The 23,877-nt window shown below is 30.5% G+C and overlaps 1 protein-coding gene across 4 annotated transcripts in view; it reads left to right on the top strand.

The window, feature by feature from the left end:
- The window catches only part of LOC127699862 (homeobox protein php-3-like), a 65,784-nt gene extending 42,914 nt beyond the window's left edge, over nt 1-22,870 (top strand). For 3 of the 4 annotated variants that reach the window (XM_052203271.1, XM_052203269.1, XM_052203270.1), the window contains 2 exons: nt 13,683-14,196; nt 20,779-22,870. In XM_052203271.1, coding sequence (XP_052059231.1) covers nt 13,698-14,196; nt 20,779-21,041 — 762 coding nt within the window. In that variant the 5' untranslated portion in view covers nt 13,683-13,697 and the 3' untranslated portion in view covers nt 21,042-22,870. Of the gene's footprint in view, nt 1-11,200; nt 11,531-13,682; nt 14,197-20,778 lie in introns of those variants that run through there. The other variant, XM_052203268.1, reaches the window with a different exon arrangement.
- Nucleotides 22,871-23,877: the final 1,007 nt, after the last annotated feature.

Genomic DNA, 23,877 nt, shown 5'->3' with positions numbered 1-23,877 from the left:
TGTTAATTTCCATTGTTTAATGCAATGTAGGCGTACATATAATAATAATTTTGCAGCTGATTTCATAGTTTAAATTTCATGTATGATAGTATAGGTACATTCTATTAAGCAATTGTTGTGTTGCTCTTTTAGATGTCTTTTAACACTCTGTTTTGAACAAAACGATTTGTTACATATAATGCACAAAATGGGTTCTCAACAACAATTTTAATTTCTCATATGCTGTTATAGATATTATTGATATGTTTAGAACTTTTGTGATCATTTTCTGTTACTTTCTACAAAATTTCACCATGTTCTGGGAAAAAGTATTATATACTCTGACGATTTAGATTGATATGTTGTATAGACAGCAGTTTGTTTTGTTGATGACTGGTTGTTGACCTCTGGTTGTCATTGGTTTTTGGTGTTGCTGGTTCTCATTGATGTAAATCCCATTGCTCCTGTTTATATAGTTATTGCTTAAAGTGAAACCCTGTCGGACTAAGCAATACAATGCAAAACAATACATGTATACAACATAACAGAATACATTCATAAGTATATGTTGAATTGATCAATGTGGACCTCACTTTGGAGATTCTTGAGGAAACTTTGCACTGTCAACAAAATAAAATCATAATTTGTGTTTGCCTTTTAGGGCTTTTCTTATGTTGCGATCATTTTTCAATGCATTTCTTGAAAAAGTACTTACAAATTCCCTTAAGGAAAAAAGGATACATTTATATGAGACCTTCCGGTATTAGAACAGCATACTTATTGTCTAAATAATTATTCCGAGGCTAAAATCGTAATCTTAGTTGAGCAAGCTGTGTACACAAGCCGATTTCTTTAATTTAGATAGCCAGGTACACAGAGGAGTTGGAACTAGAATATTTCTCTATAGTGTTTGGATTTATTGTAATTTATGAGCAGAAAATTAAAAGCAGTAAAAGACCAGACATTTGAGTTTCGATATGAAATAGCAAAAACTGCAGAGCGACAACTTTCAACAAGACCATAATGTTCACACTTTTCTGAATTAAATATCTAATGACCACCCAGATACAAAACTGGTTCAATTTCCTGCCTGTTACTTAAATACGGGTAGGTGTTGATATTGGTGTCAAATTACAGAGCGCATTCCAAACCATGATTACTTTACAGGTGTAGTGGTATTGCAGCAATTTATAATTTACATGTTCCGTTAATATATGATCCAAATTCACCATTAAGTGTATTTCATCTTAATGTGAACAATACTGACAGATTTATGTTGTAATGAAACAGCAAGCACCCGGAATTTAGAATTTAAATAAAAATAAGTATCACGATTACAGAATCAATTCATTCTTAAACATCAGCATAAGAGTGTGTATTTTTACGTGTGCTGAATGTGCATGAACGTGCATGTACAGACGGACTTTTTAAAAACCATTATAAGGTTCAGAATCAACCTATTTTCATACAAACATCAACACCAGAGTGTGTAATTTTACGTGTGCTAAATGTGCGTGTAGAGACGCACTTTTCTAAGTCCCAGTACATAATGTATAAGGTATTTCAATTAACGCTTGAAGCTAACATCTAAGCGGATACGATAAGCAACAAATTGCGGCATGTCGTTTAATATACTGCGAATTATCCTAAAATGTACTGGTGCATGTCTTAGTCGATTTTTTTTTTCAAATTAAAGGATAACATATAATACAAAGAGAAATGTATATATTTTTATTGCATTGCCAAAAAAAATCTAGTTTGATTTGTTTCCTTTTCAAGTACAGGACTACATACGTACTATAAAAAAAATTCTCTTTTGTCAATAAACAAATGGCTATGCGTTTGGCAAATAATAAGTTTTGTACATGAAGGTATAAACAATCATTTAGGCATATATAACTTGTAACTACACAAGTATTATGAAGTGAACGACAAGGCCGCACCGGCATTGATTTTGATTTTATATTTCGTTTATTTTAGTTTTAGTTGGGTTTTAGTACCTACAGGTGTGATCCTATTACCTTCTGTGCGATTTTCTATGTTATAAAAGTCAACGATACCATATCACAATCTCTACCTCACACCTATACAGGTGAAAGATCAAAACAAACCATAGACAATAAAATCTACTTTTTATTTCTTGTGAATTTTATAAATACATATTTTTTTACAATTATTAGTAAATATATTAAGAACACATATCAGTACCAACTGACATTGGGCGGTGTTCACAGTGGCTGGTGTCCTCCTTGCTACGATAAACTCGGCTATTTTCAGTGTCTTTACTTGAAATTGATTATTAATAAAAGAGACATATATGTTACTATTTGTCTTTTTATATATATATATATATGCCTCTTATTATTTTTGATTCCAAAGTACGAATCGATCCATGTGCTGCCTCTAAGCTGAAGTTATTCTTTACATGAAATATCTGAAGATATGCATGATAAAATATTTGACGTTTCTTTTATCTTGATAGTTAATATCATTGGAATCGGTATAAAATTACATATTAACTTGATTTGTTTTAAACAATGAGAATTTGAGTTATCCCCCTTATTATGCAATATCCAATTAATTTCATGTTGGTGTCGTTTTCAAATTAATCGCAAAGGTAGGAATTAATAAGGAGGTTACTCATAATTACTGTGATTTGATTTCAAAAATTAAAAGATTATAAATATCGACAACATGTTACAAGTCGTAGGACAATTACACATGCAGGGTATACCCCGAATCTAAATAAATTTAATATCCTCTTTGAGAATATAATAAGTTTTATGTCCATAAAAGACAATGGTATTTGGTTTCGACACCTGAACGCTGTTTTGAAGAATTTCAAAAGAAGTTTTTCGTTTGATTAAATTCAGTCGTATACTCCTTTTTGCTTTAATGAATAGCGGATGATTTTATGGCTTTGAGATTCTGAACAAAAAGCTTCTGATCTAGGAAAGCAAGCTATTATGAATGATGAATAAAATTTCCGTAATAAATAAGCTTTTAACTAGAATCCAATCAATTTTTTTCATCATCCAAATTATGGACAAGGATCTAGACATTTGGCGATACACAAAAGTTCCCGTATATTGCTCCAGCTGATTAAAGTAATCTAACTTCTGCAACGGTCATAAAACGGATTTTTCTCCGACCGCGGCCATAAAACGGATACTGTACATATTACACAGATGAGTAGTGGGAAAGTTTCTATTTGTGATAACAAGGAAATTCGAAATTCGGTAATAAAAATCAGCGTTTAGCAGTCCGTTTTAATTCCACAATAATGAATTTCCATAAAAAGTATCGGGGAACGTACATAACTAGGGATTAAGATGAAAATATGTGGCGGATTTACGACCAGTCTGAAGCCCGTGATCAGAATATATTCAGATTAAATTAAACATTATAATATTTGGTATATTCTCATCCACATGTCATTATTTGTTTGTGTGTGTCTGCCAGGGTTTAGATAAAGTAGGCTTAGTCATTTAATAACTGTGGTATATATTCTCCCCAGTCTCAACTGCTTTGTTCTGAGCGTTAAGATGTTTTTTTTCTTCAACGATGTTTGAAGCGTTGTCTCAAGTCTCGCTATACTGCTATGAACTTGAACGTGAATATAACTGTGTACATTAGAAATTTCTTTCACTAAAAAAATATGTCGGCTTTTTTATTTATTTCATTTGTAAGAATTTAGTTTGTCACATTTTGTTTCATATTTTTTTATTTATTCATTCAACATTTTTTAGAAATGGTACCAGTTTTGATATTTTTAGACATTGGTTTATACTTTCATTAGAGAAGCTGCTTTTTACAACTGATTTTCGGATTGATTTACTCTTGTCTTAATATTTCAAACAATCCATATATCACACAAATTAGTAACATGGACAAATTATTTGTTCCTAAATATTTTGATAGCAATCTTTCTTTTGTATGTAATAAACTTTACATAAAACATGAAAATACGATACATCTCTATCGATTTCAGCCCGGAAGCTATTTTGAAAGACATGCTCGCGAACATATTATTGGGCGGTTCTTTTACTGACGACCGAACAAATTTTTATGACCATACATTAGATTTCGCTAATATAGCTTCTGGGTTACCTGAATGATTTTAATCTTGTCCGCTAATCCCAATACCTGCAATCAACCTTTGCCGCCATTGTTGTAATGACATCATACATCAGCAAACGACAACAGGGGTTTCCTACGAGGCACGCGAGACAATAATATGCCTGCCATTTTGTAGGCCGTATATCAAACGCATAGTACAGTTTACTTCTGTTTGAATACTTTTTATAACCAATTGTTATACTTTGAAGTTTAAAATTTCTACATTTTTACAACCTTTACGATAGTTGGTTTTATTATTGGGAAAATGATTTTATTTTCATCAAAGAAAAACGGTAAATAGCCGACTGAGTGCCATTTCTTCCCTGAACACATTTTATTTTAATGAAATTCAAATAAGATGCAAAGAATTCGACAGTTTTCGAGAGTTTTAGACATAAATTCAAAAAACATTGTTTGGGTGGTCAAAGGTTAGATATGGAATTAGATTTCCTACAATACCGGTTCGTAGGGTTTGCATATATATTGGCTTATACAAGTTTCATAGCGATATAAAGAATCTTAATGCTTTTAAACATTCGCATTTGTATTGGTCTTCGCTTAAAAAAAATCAAAATGTTTTCGGTTTTTAGAACTTGTCAAAATTTTAGAATTTTATATAGAAGGACTCACGCATGTATATACACGCATCTAAAAATACAACCTCTAGACTAAGTCATCAATTTACAATTTTTGTAACAGCTATCAATATTTGGTTTTTAACCGGATTTTCGAAGGAAAAATCGGTTATTGATTTGGGGATGTACGGCGGGTGGACGATCGGCTGCCAAACAGTGTCCGTTCATTAACATGAAAACGATTTGGCGAAATCTTTTCAAATTTTTACGTCATATATTTGCCACTGGGCGTTAATCAATGCCTTTACGTCATATTTATAATTTTGATGGATTAATTCTCACTTGCTTGCTCGGGAGTGAGTTGATTAACATAGTTACAGTATAGATGTGATGTTAATAAAAAAGATACACATCTGCAAAGATGTATAAATCGGGTACCTGAATAAATATAGAAGCTTCAATAGGATATTTAAATGAATAAGCAAGTAATTTGCAGCAATTCCAAGGGGTATAGAGATGTGTAGATTTTGAATTCTGATCACGGTTTTACTGTTTTGTTTACTGATGGTTTAAAGGCGACAGTGCAATTTTCTTACTTGATTCGCTCTTTTTCACTAGTTCGTGGTAAATTATTTTTTACTTTCATTAAACCCAATATTTTAAAGCGTTCCTCAGTTGCAATTAAGATCTGTCTTTTTAGTATATGGCCGTATTTTATTTCAGTTTGATCCTGTATCTTTACCACGATAACCTATACATCTACTCTTCTCAACTTGAGCCCAATCATACTTGGTCCATTGTATAAGCTAGAGGAAGTAGGGACCATCATATCACATTTTTTGTCTCCTGATTTACTCGATTCGTTGTTCTATATTTACTGAATAATGATTCAGCAATACACGAAGACAATCAATCTTTATCTAAACAAAACACCCATTATATGAAACACATAATAAACTCAAAGGTCACGTGATACAATCTTCAGTCACATGATTAGAGAGATATTACATTTTATGAAGAAATTTTGTCATATAAGAACAATAAATTGTCTTTTTTATGTGTTGTTTTATAAGGGAACACTAGATTTTAGCCATATTCTTGGCATTTATTTCCAATTTGTGGAGAAGGCTCGTTAGATGTATAAGACAAAGTAACGGGCATATTTAGCTAACGTATTTCTTTATCGCTTTTAGACTATTTAATAAGCATAAATCGGTCTTAAAGACTGGATTTTATAACCAAAACTTGCAAACTACAAGTAACTTATGGTCAGATAATGAGAGTAGTTAGTATTCAATATAACGATGGCATATATAAGACAACAAAGGAGTTAATATAATATAGAAAGGGGGAAATAAACTTCAGTATATGAGGGTTTGTGGTGCTATATTGGAAACGGTAATCGGCTCCAGAGACTAAAAATTATCACTAGACTTTTATTTTACCACTGGCAAAAGCCAAAAAAAAATAATAGAACCGAGTAGGGATTCTTATGAGTCATGCACATATTTGGTAGGAAACAAAAAAAGTAAGTGATAGGTGAGAAAACATGAATAAATTCGTTTTTTTATATGTCTTGGTTTATCGTGACGTTTTGTAGTTTTTTCATTAGAATATACTACACATAGCATTTCATTCTAGAAGATTACAGCAAAGTCATTTTCAAATGTCCTTTTAAAGTTGTCAAAAATATTCGTAACAACGGAACAATCGGACGTTTTCTAGACATTGTTTTCGCACGTAAGAATAAAACACATATACTAGACACATTATGTGTCTAAAGTCTCGTTATAAAACACACTAATAGGTTCGTTTGATAATCTACTTGTTCGAACATATAATTATTCATTTCTGGACCTAAATGTCGCCCTTTGGTCAAAATCTTGTATTTCTTTTGAGAAACGTTAATATAGTAATTTGTACTAACGGAATCTTCGTTAATGATTCAATTAAAGTGATACGAAATTATTGTAATAGGTTGTGAACCTCTGGTCGGTGGGTAGCCATGTTGGGACTTGAAAGGGGAGACCGGATTTCAAAATTACGCGTGAAATTTGTAATTGCGTGCACGCTCTTTTAATGGACACTGAATTCATAAATGGACTTTCAATAAAAGAAAAACCGCTACATATTTAAGTACCTAGCACATGAAATCTAACAACTAACTTCACTTCAAAAGCAAAAAAAAATCAATTTAAAGAAGATTTGACTATTTCTCTGACCACTTTCAAAAATAGAATCGAGCAAAAAAACGGACACACATTTTCTCCTAAAAGTCAGGTAAGGGACTATATACCAAGTAAAACATGGGCAATGTATATAAGCGTATATAAGCATTTCAATTGCGGGTTTATACCAGTTTTGTAATCTTGATTCCATTAATATTTTACTCAATTTAATTGAAGTGAACATGTGTATATCTTTTCTTGCAATTCATAACTTTGTGATACAGTAATAAATAAAAATATTTAGTCATCTTGAGAAAAAATATGAAGAAATTGAAACGTAATTAATTATAAATGAAAGACCATCACAATACACGGAAATTTATACAGAAAAAAAGTTATAAATGTTCGCTAAATTTCTGATGAGAGACATGGGAAAAAAGACAACACAAACGCCTTAACACCACATCAAAGTTCCAGGCCGTTAGCATCTGACAGTTATAATACAGGTCGAATATAAAAAATGACAGATATATCTTTGTCATTCGAAAACAGATAATTTTTGTATGACATTCTAATACACCAAAATATTCGCCATACATAGTTGTGGACTTATGGTGTGTATTGCTCACGATTTAAAATTGGAACATTTTTTTAATCAGTGCGAGGTAATTATACTAAATTCATTTATTACTTTATTCAATTTTAAACAATGCAGATCATTTTCAGGTAGACGTAATACCAAAATATTGGAATGATCAGAATTAACTTAATTTTTATAAAAAATTGAAAAACAAGCGTATATTGATTTTTCTGTTGAATTGATTTTTATTATGTAATGAATTTAGATTTAATAAAAACACAAGTTTGCGCTACCGATTTAATGGCATCGCATTTAAACAGCGGCGATTATAATATTCCGTAATGTCTAAAATTAATTAGGTAACTTATTTCCGATTTTGTACACAACTTCTTTGTTTATGTTTTTATTTGAAAATTCTCTGTAATGTATTTTTAACACGATCCAACACTAATTTCTGTACTAACATCGAGTTACGGATATCCATATCCGTGTAGCTCCGGAAGTTGTTCTATTCCAACGTTTAACTTCTCTACTTAATTCATTATTCTCATTGACTACTGTATTAAAAATATTAACTCTAATAATGTGGAAAAATAATAATCTTATGAAAAATATCGAGCGTGAATAACGCACGCCACGATATTTACGACGAGAATTCAAATAAAGTAAATGAAATGCTTATCTTCATTCAGAAGCTCCGAGGAATGCTTCTTGGAGTGTGAAAAGCATGATGTATTGCTCGGACCAGATGAAATTGTCAGGCATACTAAGTTTATAACACATCAGTTATATTCCAATAGAAATAAAAATTAAGAAACTGGCGAAGAAAATTGAACTTAAGTTCCAGACTGTCTCTCCGGTATTGTTGTTCCCATATCGGTCTCGGAATAGAATAAATTACGACCTCAGCACGCTACTATGTCATACCAGTCCAATTTCTACTGTCTTTTAATTTGTAAATGTTATTCCCTAATCACGAAATTGTTCACTGGACATATCAAAATCAATTTACTTGCAGCGCATCTGATTTGACTTCATTAGTCTTAAGTGTCTCTAGACTTACAGAAGTCAGAAATACCGCACTATAAATATGTACGGTCTGAGATTAAGGTCTAAAGTCTCGTTAAATCATCAGAACTGAATAACAGCATTGGAGGAATACACATTGCTGTTACATTGTTTTAAGATCAAGATTTTGTTTCTACTTTTTAATCAATTCGACTGCAGATTTTTGCATTATAACATTAAGTAACTATTTATATATAAGTCATTAGACTATCTGATTCATACAATGTTATTTGGTAAACTTGTTAGTATTACTGGCAGTGCATTTTGATGAAGAATGCTACATTGTGTCAACAAATAAAATTTTATTTATGAATCTATCATGTAAAAATTATAATACAAGCAAGTATACAGATAATAAAACAACAGCTCTATATAAATACATTACCCGAACTTCAAAATTAAAGTTACAAAAGTAAATTTAAAATTATCCATAATTTTGATGCTGATTTTTTAGTTTTTTTTTATGGTTTCTACCGAGATTCTATTTGATTTGTCTTTAGCTCTTTTGACAAAACTAACTCTTATATGTATACTAGTGGGTATTTCATGTTATTTGTTTTCTGCGCTTTATAGACTTATGTATAAGAAAACTGCAAAATAGAGGAAGAGGTTTATGAATTTTTATTTTGAGCAACTTTTAGTGGGAAGATTTCAAATTCCAATCTAATATTTGACACATTTAGTCATTTCCGAAGAATAACTGTCGACTTACAATAGTTGCCTCCTTTTGATTCAGGAGTGCAACCACAAACAATAAATAACAGATTTCGTAAAATATTTTCATGGCAGGATGACAGACATTTTTATACAAATTGAAGTTTGTCAAAATGCCTAATAGTGTATATATTTTGTTGTCAAGATTGAGTAACAGTAAAACGCATGTGCAATTTTTGGTATGTGTCACATGTATAGATGGACACATATAGTGTCAATGTCAGATGACCACTCCAGTTTATATTTTTCATTCCAACAAATTGTAAAATGTGGATGGGTTCCTCTGTTAGCATACTTATTTCAAATACCATATCCTCCGTGTTTCTCCTCTTTTTTTTTTAAATGAGGTTTGATTGTGAAAATATAATCATACTACTTTGTCAACATCAGCAAAAAAATATCAATACAAAACGAAAATAGCATTCAACCTAATAAAAATGTTTGTAGTCATCTTCCAGAGGTTGTTTTTTTTTTTTACTGTCCAGTGACAATGTTAAAAAACTATGAATAGTATAAGTGATAACGATATTGTTTTGTTGTATTTGATTGGGTTTCCTATATATATATATATATGATGGTGTATCATTTTTAAAATTGTTTATGATTGTTCATATTTTTTTCAATTTGGCAAACAAAAAAAAAAAAATGATTTTCCTCAAAAGTACTATTTGAATAGAAAACTGAAAGGTTCCAAATGCAGCTACTGATTTTCTATATGAAATTGTTGACTTACCTTCAAAATGGATTCATAATTATTTGACAAGATTACTAAATTATATAATTTATTATTACAACTCGTGTGAAGTAAATGAATTAAGTTATGATTCGTCAATGTTCGTAAATAAATTGTGACGTTTTCATCTTTTGAAATGAATATTTTTTATTGTCCATATGTAATTTTTGATTGATCTGTGTTGCAAATAAATATAAACAGTTTGGAAATCAAAGAAAATGTTGCAAAACATTTTGACTGATTATATGATTATTAATATTATAATTTTACTATGCTCATGTTCGGAACATCTAGAATAATTGATATAGCGTTGTTAAAATCTTGGAAATATATTGTTTGCGAACGGCTTTCTAGTTAAGAATAAAATAATTATGATTTCGAATATCGGAATATGCAAATATTTTCATAATTTCAATATTGTTATACATGTAATTCGTTCAAATGATAGACATTGGTAATATGATATTTTCATTTCAGCAAAACTATATATATAAAAAAAAATCACTTATATGTAAAAAGAACAAATTAAAAAAATAATATCAATCGGTAAACAAATGTCATGAGTAATTGATTTATACATTTCAATACACTAAAACTAATTTCAATGTTAAATTTATATCAATTTCAACCCTGTAGAGAGATAAATTAAACATTAATAAGATTAAATTTGTATTACTCATGAGAGCTTTGATCCAGTACTTTTATTACACACTTTAAAACTTTTAATAGTTTAATTGAAGCGGTATATAGAGGAATTGGAGGGAAATTTTATGTAAGTGATTGTCTCAGTATAATAAAAATTTTCTCTCACTGAATAGTGAATTTCTTTATAATACACCTTTAGGCTTTTACATGTTATTTTTTCTTTGGTTTTATATAATTTATAGGATAGCGATATATGTATATTGCATGGCTGGGGATTATCACGCAGGCTAATATTTATTGTACCGGTTTGATGAAAAAGATAACAGTCCGGTTTCAATTATTGTTTAAAACATGTACCGTTGGAATAAAGAATAGAGTAATAAACTTGTAAACAATTTGACTGGAATCTTGTAATTACAACTTTTACTATGAAATTACTATAAAATGAAAGATTACAATGCTCTACTGAATACTGATGTGCGATTGGCTAATTTATTAACTAATGAATATTCATAAAAATAGTTCCCATGAATGCAAGTAGCTATAAAATGCAATTTCATAATCCCACATCATACATAATAACCAGATTTCGATTAATTGAAGAAAGAAATATTCAGATGCATTAGCAATCTATGAAACTTTACGATATAAAAGCTATTTTGGTGAATTTAAAGAAATTCTCTGTTCAGAGATATTCCACCATTGGACTTGGTTTTATCAATGATTCACCTACTATTGGAAGATGAAGATCACGTGATTAGTAGTGACAGATAGAATTTTATGAGAACGTTACTGAGGTCAGGGGTTACATTGGTAAGAGAGGTACCGCTTTTACAACTTCATTTTATTATCGATGGATAACATACACACATATTTTGTGTTTTCTGGGTTTTATCTTCGATAAGGAATATATTTTTCTCATGGAAGGAACTTTTTATAAAAGTCAAAGGTAGGAATCGTACAATCAATTTATCTTATATCTCTTTTTGCTTTTCTTTAAGGCAGTTTATGACCTAAATAAGGCACCGTTTTACTGCCGTATCGGAAACTGCATAAAAATATCATCTCAATTAAATGTAACCCTAACCGGACTTTAAAATGGTTATTATTTCTGAAATTGAACGTTTAAACTCTTTTTATTTCTCTTTCATGGCGCATAAAAAGTGCATAATATTGGAAGTAACTGCATATAGTTATGGCTTTGTATTTATGACAATTTTATGAGATCGTTGTTTTAACACGGTAATTAATTAATTTTAATACTCCTGTGAGATGATTAAACAGTTTAACTACAGTTAATAATTAAAATGAATTGGAACATTTCAATTTGATATATTTTTTGTGTAATAAATGATTTTAATGTGCAATATTAGATAAACTTTATATTTATTTTATTTTCTACGTTTCATTACATGTTACATGTAATTACAATGTTATTGTTTGTTTCATTTACATTGTTTATCCTTTTAAAGTAAATATTTTGTTTAATTATTTAATTACTTATATCATAATCCTTTTTAAAAAAATATACACATGATGGAAAAGCATCATTTAATACTTTTATGATGAAATAAATTTTATTTGTGATAGTGTTAGGGTATTCAAATAAAAAAAAAGAAAAAAGTACCTGAATTGGGAATGTGCCTAAAAATTTACAGAAAAGAGGGTTTTTCGTTTTAATCAGATTATTTCATTACAATTAATTCAGCAACATAAAAGAACTATAAACGACGTACTTTGCATGTAAAAATCCCATTTTATTTATTTCTTCCGACACATTTAGAATAAAATTATTTAATTAGACTCAGTCTTACTAAAATACTTATTCAAGCTGAACGTGTGGACATACTGAAATTTGTATTGCATGTTTTTATGCTTTTACTCAAATTTAAAAAAAAAGATGTAGTCAATAGTATAACTATTAGTAAGGTTAATACCATGGTCGTCAGATCGAAAGGGATAACATAAACAACATCATTAAATGTTTGAAAAATTATTAAGTTGCAACGTGGAATTATGAGATTAACTAACTCGTACAGTTCTAGTTCTATTAACAATTCCACATGTGAAAATTGCTAAATCATGTTCGGTAAAATAATGCATGTTTCTCACGTATAAAATGTTTTGCGGGTGAATTTCTTTTCAATTGAGAAAAGAAAAAAAACTTTTCGTACACGCAGCAAAGAAAAAAGGAAATTCATCAAAAAATGAACAAAGTACAAAGCACTGATACTACATTGAAACGTTTAAGTTCAAAAACAATATTTACATGTAATAGTATGTTAATTTCAAAACATTACAAGTTGACAGGAAAATTAGAACGTGAAAATTAAAATTTTTGTAGTGATTGAAAGCTGAGGTTAGACATTATAGAGGAGTTAAAAAGACATTACATGTAATTATTACATAGTAAAACTTTGTTTACACACAGGTACATCATGTAAGTGACTGACCCATCTAGTCAAGAAAATTTTTCATCAAGGGTTGTGTCCTTTTCCAGGATGACAAGGTGTTTTTAATTTGATGATATTCTTATTTGATTAAACATGCAGTGGGTGTGCAAATTTAATCAAGTAAAAAATAGATTTGTTGTAATGTTTTTATATGTTTAAATCTTGAGCAAAAATGAATTAGTCGAAAATAACGAATCAATATTTTACAGATTTCGATAATTTAGAATCGGTTTCAATCTTTTAAAATCTTGTTTGAAGAATGACGAAGAAACAATGCGTGTAAATACTTATTTCAAACACTTACAATAGTTCAAAATTGTTTTAACCTTTTCAGTTGCTCACTTCGAAAATAGTATCCCACCCTTTTATTTTTAAAGCATCACTGTCCACTTTATAACCAAACCTCTGGCGTATTAATTTGCAATCTGAACTATAGTTATATTGCTAAGTAGAGCAACATTCATAACGAATAGTACGTTTTGATTCTTTATTCCAGGTGAAAATACACTGAGAGGAATGAGAAATATTTTATTTTATTCTGCATTTCAGGCAAACTGGTTCCATTCAGTATATTTTTTTATTCTTTATTTAGATTGAAATGATGATGAATTGAATCAATAGTAATTTCTCTTATTCTTCATTTTCCAGGTGGAATGATACATTATGGAATCAGGGAGTAACTTATTAGCTCACTCGAGTTTACCTTTCTATCAAAACGGACTTTCTAGTACTACTGTATCAAGTTTATTATCATCTAGTCCAAGTACTCAAGATACGTTAAGTCGTACGGCTTTATCCACCCAGAACGGGTGGCCATCTAACTATACAGGTGAAACAGGCAATTCTTGTTCGATGGCTTCCTACGGAAATCTTCAGCTAGGAGCTTCGTTTCCAATGAATGGAAAATCTCCATATAATTCATTTTCATCGGCTAGTGCTGACTATTTGAACTGTAGGCAAATGAATCCTCTCAATCCAATGAACCATTTGAATGCTATGCCTGCAATGAGAAACTATTCACTATATGGAGATATGTACCAGGCAGCTCATCCACCCGGGTATACAAATGGTGGATTTTATCCGGACATGACACACGGAATCCCTCCATTGCCGGGTAGAGATATAGATTGTCGGAGTTCTGTGTCGGATTCCCCTAACCAAGGTATTACTTTCTCTTATTTTTTTATCCTATATAAGTCAATGAACAACAAAGACGGAACTTGATGGTTTTATCTTTTACAAAAACACGTTATAAATATATATTACAAAGAGTGATCGCCCTTTTCTCTAATCAGTTGCCCAAAAAAGTTTCAAGATGAGTGACACCAACAAAAGTGTTAAAAAAACTTGATTTTGTACATTAAATTTCCTATCTCTTTACGACGATATTAAAATATGTTTTTTAGAAATTATATGAAGTGAGATTTTCTACTAGTTTAGCGTATTTTTAATCAAATGGTTAGATCTAAACGTTGGTTTTCCATTTCTCTGTTAATTTATAACACTTTCGGTGATTGCATTCTGAAATTATTACTTTATTCATTTTAAATACTTTACAAATATTCCCTTAATAGTATTTTACTTATGATTTTAAAAAGTTATATTTATTAATTCCATTGATAGTTATCTGTCCTAATTACAACACATTCATTGGTATATCTGCTATTTTGACAAATTTTCTCACAATAGTCTTCATTTATCATCCTTGTCATCAGAGCGTTCAACCAATTTGTAACAATTATTTGTTTTCAACAGAAAATATATTGGCTTGAAAAACATGGCAATCGTTTTCATTTGATAAATTGATATAAAATGTTTTGACACTACATTGCTAAGGATGTAATAATGGACTCGTGATTGACTTGAAAGTTAGAATCACTTTATCAAATTCTAATTTGTTAACCTGTCTTGGCCTCCCAAACATCCATTTGTCTTCATTGAAGACATTTTAGAATGACTGTGAGGCACGAATGAAAATATCTAATGAGAATTTAATTTGAAATTGACGGAATTACATTAATTATCGATAAACAAATAAAATAATCATCTTATTATAACTGTCTACTATAATATATTTAATTCCTTATGTTGAAGAAAAAAACCCATCTGATATCTTTAGATACTTTAAAAAAAAAATCAGTATTGTAAATATAAAGTGTAAAAAAAGATATAAATATGCCGGACGATATCGTAAGGCGTTGTGTTAAGAAACTGATTTGGGTATTAAATTTGAAGTTTATGTTGCATATAAAAGTCTTAAAACTGAAGAAAAAGTGCATGATTCATAAGATTTAGGAACATAGACAGTGTACGTGCAGCATGCACAGTCTCTTGCTGTGCATTTCCGCATAACAATGGAAACGGGTCTCCACCAAAATTCACGCCAGACGTATAATTCATAGGAAAATCTCCCAGGTTGAATAGAAAATCTGGTGAAAAGCTTCAGATTTTAAGTGATTTATAATTCGACGAAAGATGAGGATCACTAGAACAGTTTGTAAATCTCCCATTTGAAATTTAAACGTGTCCAGTAGTTAGTTGCCGCTACAAAAAAATATGATAAAGCTGTGGGAAAATAGCCATGATGACTAAGAATAGATCAAAAGTAAATGTCAAAGTACTGACAGGACAAGAGACGTTCATCCTTTCCGATATTTCATCTTGTCTTCCACGATGAAGTATTGAACTCATTCATAACACCGAGGAAATATGTCCTCATAATTGTTATGTAGAAATCAGGTATCATCCTAACACGTACAGTGACAACTGTCGCTGGCAGGCAAATTAGATAATTTGTTAATTCTGTACTGGACAATATTAATAAGTATACAATGACAGATTTACAAAGCCTGTTACTATGTCGTCCGTGACCAGGACTATCAATCATTCTTTTGTTATGCCCTCTGATATTATGTAAGTCCTTCTATGACAGATCAGTCTTTTCCATTGCTCAATGACAGTTGACGACTTTGTTCTTGATAAAAACATAATGACGCTAGAATTTTGTTTAAAAACCATATTGTTTTAAATCTACAAATTTTATATCAAAATTGTTAGTGCAATCTAGTTCGTCAGGTTATTAAAAGGCTACTTCTAGGTTTGGGACATAATACTAGTATACCCCTTCCCAGTTCTAACTGGCAAGCTTTCCATGCAAGCGCGTTTTTTCTGAAATCATTTCCGTTTCTTCGTAGCATTCAGTAATTTCGGGATTTTTTTTAACCATCAAGGATAGAAAATGAGAGTCTAAGAAAGTGTTGGAGATCGATAAACTATTTATCTTTTATTACGTGTAATTCTCAGAGGTATAATTCGATAAAGTACGAAATGAGATCAATGCTGGGATGTGAACCGTCTCACTTACGACCATCACCAATTACCACAACGACCTCGTACATCAACAACGGACACGAATAAGCTTTCACAACCCTGCGTATAATTGATAAAATCATCTTTATCGACCTAAATTATCGTTATTCCTCAGTATTGTTTTCTATTTAATTCCGTTTAATTGTGAAAACTGCATTTGAATAAGTTTTTGACACGAGTTTGCACTACTAATGCACGTCACGGAAAGCTGAGCTATGATCATTGCTTCATTAGAAGAATTGTAGAACAGTCGTTAAAGATAATTTTTATTTAAAAAAAAAAACTTATTGCAGATTGTTAACTCAATTTCTTGAAAATTGAACCGGACTCTAAATAACCGACATTACTTGCTTACGAGAAAACAAGAAATATTACAGCTTAGCCTTAAGCGCCATTACAGCTGTTAGTATTCCATCATGTTTAGATGTGTAAATTTCATACAGTAAATACAACTATTTTCGTTCTTATTGACTCTTTTAAATGATACACATAGTTAAAATAAAGTGACATCTTACACCTTATTAAATTCATTCAGGTGACCTTCTGTTAAATATGCGCATTTTTATGTATTCAAATTGTATTGTTTGTCATATTTTTATAGAAATATGATAAATTATTTATGACATATATGAAGTGCTAAGTAAATGAATGCACACTTCTTGAATTAAAACAATGAAAGTGACATGCTATCGTACACTGATAGAAAACAAGTCATAAAATTCAAATTTTAAACCGTAAGAATGTCACTTATGGTAGCTTTCACTTTGCATTTTGGCAAATATATAACGACAATAAATTTTCTCGAAAAAGCACTTAAAAATAAAAACGTCTAACACAGATTTTATATGCAACTATTCGTGCAGATGTTTATAAAGCTTTTGGATAAAGTTGTAAACAAAATAACGAATTGAAAGGGAAATATGTCATAAATATCGATTAAAGCACTAAAACAAAAAACAAAAATAGGTTGAAGAAGCTTTCAAAAATGTATTCTGCTTGTACTTAACACGGATACTATCATCGCCATGGAGAAATAAAACTGACCACGTCTGTATAAAGACATAACGTAAAAATACGTTCACGCGTATATCAAACTATAGTGCTGCAATACAGTCTTTTGCCACTTCCTGTTTGTTATCTCAAGATGTCTTTTGTGTCGCTGGGTTTCTGGCTCATTCCGACACATATTTTGTATTCCATTTTATACATTAAATTATATAAGTACTGAGTAAAAAGTTGAGCAATTTTTGAACAATATTATTTTAATCAATTTTTAAGCAACATAATATTTTAACATTCAAAAACACACATATAAAAATTCTATGAAAATATCATCATTGATGGAATAAGACATGCATTTATTTGAATATTACTGAGAGGTGTATGGATTGATATGTCTCCGATTAAAAATATGTCTCCGATTAAATTTGTCAAAAAATTGTGACAATATCATACCGTTGACAGTGGATATCTTACTTTTTTATTCGGCTTAATATAAGGGGTACAGTTTTCCTACTCAATAAATATCTCCTATTTCTAATAAACTTGTAAATCTATATATCAAACTTCACTTATATCAGTAATATACAGAGACTGTTTGTTTAATGTAGAAAGAAACAACAAAGAACTTTGTTTCAATTAATAAGCACTAAGCCTACTTGTAAAATGTAAACCTCGTTCGCCACCCACTTTGCCAGGATTGAGGGAGATACCGCTTTCAAGACAGTTTCAGCGCTTTGTAAAAGCCGCTGTCGAGTTATTTACGAGTATTAACTCATGTTTCAATTTAGCAAAATGCTTCTTACGCGATAGGTAATGATGAAATATGGCCGCTTCTGTTTGTTTATCAGTCAGACGTCGAGGTGGGCTTACGACCCCGAAGAGCAGTTATAATGCTTTACTTTAGTAAACATTATGTTGAGCTATTGATCTCTGTGTATTGCTGAATATTAATTTCAACTTTATTAGATAAACCATATTGAATCGCTTATATATGCAATGGAATAATGCACGTGCGTTGATAAAATAATTCAATTTTGCAACTGCTCAAAATGTGGTACATGTATATTTGGAAAGTGGGTTTTTGGTGAAAATGTAGAAACATTTTCCAGCTTGAATATTTGAATTTGGGTTGATAAATACACAATAAAAATTAACCGACAAGCAGCAACGATTCAAGAAAACATTAAAGCTGGAATTAGTTTTCCTGTTTAATAAACCTTTAGAAAAATAACCAAACCAGCAAAAGTAACCATTCGATTAACATGGCAAAAAGCTTAGTTTCCGGAGTTTGCAACAGTGCACGTGACTTGTCAATTTCATTAAGGATTTCATATTTACTTGTTAATCATCGATTCTTGCATCTCAAATAAATGATTTTGTTTGTCTTTTGTTATTTGACGTACATTAGGGACAAATTCAAAAGGAATGAAAACCAAGAACGCATAAATAATGAATGTTGGATAAACATTTAGGAAATATTACATGTAATTGTCGCCTTTGAATTAGCGCTAACTTGTGTATGTTACTTTCATAACTTAAAATATAAATGTTTCACACGAAAAATACCTGTTAAAAGATCAAAGCGTAATCACCAATGGCCAGCTGTGATCAATGTGGATTCTAATATTTAATTAACAGCTTTCAAATGATACTTTTAACAGTCTTGGCTATTCATTTCACGTTATGTACGATTTATTTGAAAATCAAAAAGTTTTTCTTGTATTTTTATTCAGTAAATAAAACTGTACTAGTCGACATGCAAAAAGCAGTTAAAATTGCACTCATTCATTTCCCTAAATATAAGTCAAAGAAAAGCTCATCTCCATAACTTAAAAACGAACGTCAAGCATTAAAGCCGTCATAATCTTGTCTCGATTAAAATGTGTTTTCATATCCTTGTTGTAAATGAAAATGGACTTTTTAAATTGTATCTGAAGAGGTAGTTAGGTGTAAATCTACAATACTTTATCATGTAAAAGGAAAGATGGAACACGGAGAATTTATTCTTACGAATCCTTACGCATCGTTCAGCCTAATGATCATACATTACAATACTCCCCCTTTCAAAGTAATTGTATCCTTGTATACAACATAAACACAAACTAAACCCATTGATCCAGCCTTCTGTAAGAGTAATTGAGTAAACATAAATCGCTTTTCTACATCGTTTTATGAAATCGAGCTTAAAGAAATTTTGAAATTAACATCTGCTAAATAAACTGATACAGATATTATAGAAAAGATCGAGCAGTGATGTGAAAAAATTTAACCACTAGTTACTTGAAAAAGTTGCTTTTAATCCTTAACAGGTGGAATATAATACGCCATTTGGAATTTGATAAGTCTTTATGCTATTGAAGATCTATAATAAACGGTCTAGCTGTGGCATGTAATTCTTGGTTAAAGAGCAAGAGTCAAAACGAGCATATATTTGTTTATGACGAGAATCGCTGCATGTTATCACCGAAACCTCTAAAAACCGTTCCGCACAAATGTTGTGCTGATAAGTGCTTCGATTATGACCATGGTAAAATAAATTCTTTTTGTGACTCTATATAGACAGGAACTTATTCAAAAGTCAAAATAAGCCATTCATGTATTTTTTGATTCTCTATATACCCTCAAAGGTGCATTACATTTAAATAAGAATTTTAAGTATTTATGTAAGAAGATTGCAATTGATTTACATGACCAATTAATTTTAGATTTTAATTGTCATTTGACAGGTTAAAACTATTCCAAGTATATTAACCTGACAATTGAGACAAATTTAAGACATATTTAAATAAGATCGATTCCAAATCGTTCAATATGCATAAATGATTAATGTACTTTTTCTATGGTCGTCCACACTAAAGTTTGAAGAATATTTTCTTCTTTTACATGTACGAATCATCATTATTTCGTATTAAAAAGTGTTCTTTGTTTCTAGTGCAAAACTATTATTTATTGTACAACATAGTGTTAACTTTTTGAAATCCTTTGCTGAAAGGAAGTCCGCATACGTGTTACAAGTTTGTTACATACCTAGATTTGCACATGGCGTGAAAACGAATTCAAGGTTATTTAGACGCTTTGATCATCGTTCCGGTGTAGCCTAAATGTATTGTCACATGATAAATGCAGATTCTTGTCAAGGAAAAGATCCATCTGATTTTGACATCACTGGTCAAAATTGTTTTACAAATACATTAACTAAACTCTTTCCGTTCGAAGTTGTTTGAAAATAAGACAAGAAAATGATTGTAAAGTATGTATCATCAGAAAATTAATCATATGAACATGAATACGTGGACATACATAGAGTATAAATATATAAACCATACATTTGCTTAAACGAAATTAAATATTAAATTATTTCATTTTTTTTCAGAATCAAAAGGAAGAAAGAAAAGAAAACCATATACCCGATATCAAAGTATGGTATTGGAAAATGAATTTTTGAACAGTTCTTATATAACCCGACAAAAACGGTGGGAAATTTCATGTAAACTACAGCTATCTGAACGACAAGTTAAAGTATGGTTTCAAAATAGACGGATGAAGAGAAAGAAACTAAATGAACGTGCAAAAGCTAGAATACGGGATGACGATATAAAAGACGTTTTACCGCAAGGACCACATATTCAAGCGTAATGATGACTTGTCTGAATCTCATGAACGTTTTAACTCATAAACCACATAAATTTTGCAATGTCTCATCCAGCGAAAGAAGTGAAAGTTACTAAGGAAAGTTCCTTGTAGATGTGATCAGGAGGCACTGTGTCTTGCAGCCTTTTTGATATATAAAGACACAAAAGAACGACAACCGATCGCAAACAGAACAGGCACAAGAAAAAGAACGCTAATCTAATGCGCCACAATTAAGAGGACGCTGATATATGACAAGTGCTAGAAATTAATGTCAATTATATGTATGTATGTATGTTTTGAAATAAGAAGTTGTGTATTTTTTATTTAAGATATTTGATAGAATGACAGGGATTTTTTGTTTTGTTTCTTGCCATATAGAGTCCAAATGTATATGTATATATTATATGACGGTATTTAATTTGAATGAATGTTTTGAGATGTTGTTATGATTATTTTTCACTGTCTGATTTACTCTCAAACAATTATCACCATTTATTATTTGCTCAAATCCACATTATAAGATCTCGTCACTTTTCTTTAAAAATACAGGGAAGTTTTAACCAGTGAATTTTGGAACATTTAAAATCTGTTAGTATTTGAACGTCATTTGATTAAAAATATAAATCTCTTAAGTTGATTGAATTATAAATTCATATTCTAAATTTATTATGGTGTTGAATAATTCTACATTTATTTTAAAAGTTATGTTTTTACAAAGCAATATTTATGTTGTTTAGCACTAGCACATGTTAGAAAAAAACGGATAAAATAAATTAATAATATTTAATACAGAAGATTCTAAAAGGGTGTAGAGTAATTCTTGATTTCTGAATCTAATTCATTCACGATAAAATTTAAAAAACTTTAACAGATGGAAAGAGCATATCTTTATTCAATTTACTAGTAATAACAAAAATCTGTCAATTTGGTTTTGATAGAAAAAAATAAACTGGTTTAAAACGAACAGCAAGTAAATAAGCTAACAATTCAGATACACATGTTTATTTCATACATCCGAAGAATAAATTATTTAAACTTTGTTCTTAAATAAGGAATATCGAACCAAAAAGAAAAACATAGTTCTCTTAAAATCCATTGGGTACTCCAGTAATTTTTTAAATGTTGCTGTACTACTTTGGAATAACTTTTGAATTTAATATTAAGGCAGCAACTATTTTCTCGAGTCTGTTTTTCTTCTTAATGTCATAAAAAGTAGGACAAGAAAGTATATGTGTTTCAGGTATTTTTGTTTACAAATAGGACAGAGCTACGTTTGACTACCATTTGCTAATCTCAACATGTTAATTTTGCTTACCTATGTCGTTAGGATTCCTTCTGCTTAACGTTTTCCCCTTCTCTATATACTAGTACACTCAAGCAGATTAGAAATTGTCTGTTTTAGCTTTTTTAAACTCAAGATATACTTGAGGGGTATTATTTGGAGTTAAGTAATACCTTTCTGCAATTTTTTTTTATGAAAACTAATGGTTAGTAGGGAAAACCTGAAACACAGATATTTTTTACTTTGACCTTAATAGTACATTGTCATTTCTAGCAGTTCATTAATCACATTTTAAACATTATTTACACAAATCACAGGGAGAACTTTCTCTCACATTATTTTCACTTTTATCATGGGAAGAAATTTCTCCTGCAAGATTTACATGTTTATCATAAGGGGAACAGATCTTCCACTGCAATATCAGAATATAATATAAAATTATGTTAAAATGTCCCAGGTATTGAACTTGTTTATTCTTTGAAAGGATTCTGAAACTTCCTTTACAGAGATTTATTTCATGTTCGATGGAAATAAAATATTAGGTAAAATATTTGTTGTTGTATAATTTATCTGCATACTTAGCGAAGGTGTATCTAAATTTAATGTTTCTGTTACCCGAAAAGATGATTAATCCATTTGGCAAAAATGAGGCGGCAGAAACCAAGGGGACATTCAATAGTCATGGAAGAAAAAACGAAAAAGGACAAGAATAAAAAAAGAAAAAAAATGACACACAAGAATACATAGAAGACTAAACTGAGCATCATTAACCCCATACATAAACAAATAAATAGAAAAAAAAAAAACCAAAAAAAAAACACCTCACAAGTCTGCATATAAGACTGAAGACTGAGCATCATGAACCCCATAAATAGACAAATAAAAGAAGAACAATTACACACAAGACTTCATAGAAGACTAAAGACTGAGCATCATGGACCCCATAAATAGACAAAAAGAAAAAAATACACACACGATTACATAGAAGACTACAGACTGAGCATCATGAACCCCATAAATAGACAGAAAGAAAAAAAATACACACACGATTACATAGAAGACTACAGACTGAGCATCATGAACCCCATAAATAGACTAAAAAGAACAACAATTACACACAATAGATGTAAAAGGATGTGGTATGAGTGCCAATGAGACAACTCTCCATCCAAGTCACAATTTGTAAGAGTAAACCATTATAGGTCAAAGTACGGCCTTCAACACGGCGCCTTGGTTCACACCGAACAGCAAGCTATAAAGGGCCCCAAAATGACTAGTGTAAAACCATTCAAACAGGAAAACAAGACTACATAGAAGACTAAGGACTGAGCATCATGAACCCCATAAATAGACAAAAAGAAAGATTACATCAATCATAACGAACTACCGAAATGAGAACTATTTTGTATAGTCCTGAATTTCTTGGTTCCTTTATCTCTAGTACATAGATATAAGAAGATGTGGTATGATTGCCAATGAGACAACTCTCCATCCAAGTCAAAAAGTAAACCATTATAGGTCACAGTACGGTCTTCAACACGGAGCCTTGGCTCACAC

Source organism: Mytilus californianus, unplaced genomic scaffold (genome assembly GCF_021869535.1).
Source record: "Mytilus californianus isolate M0D057914Y unplaced genomic scaffold, xbMytCali1.0.p SCAF_42, whole genome shotgun sequence".
In the NCBI taxonomy this organism is placed as follows: domain Eukaryota; kingdom Metazoa; phylum Mollusca; class Bivalvia; order Mytilida; family Mytilidae; genus Mytilus; species Mytilus californianus.
The sequence above is the reverse complement of the archived record's forward strand: the minus strand, read 5'-3'. Positions and strand labels throughout refer to the sequence as shown.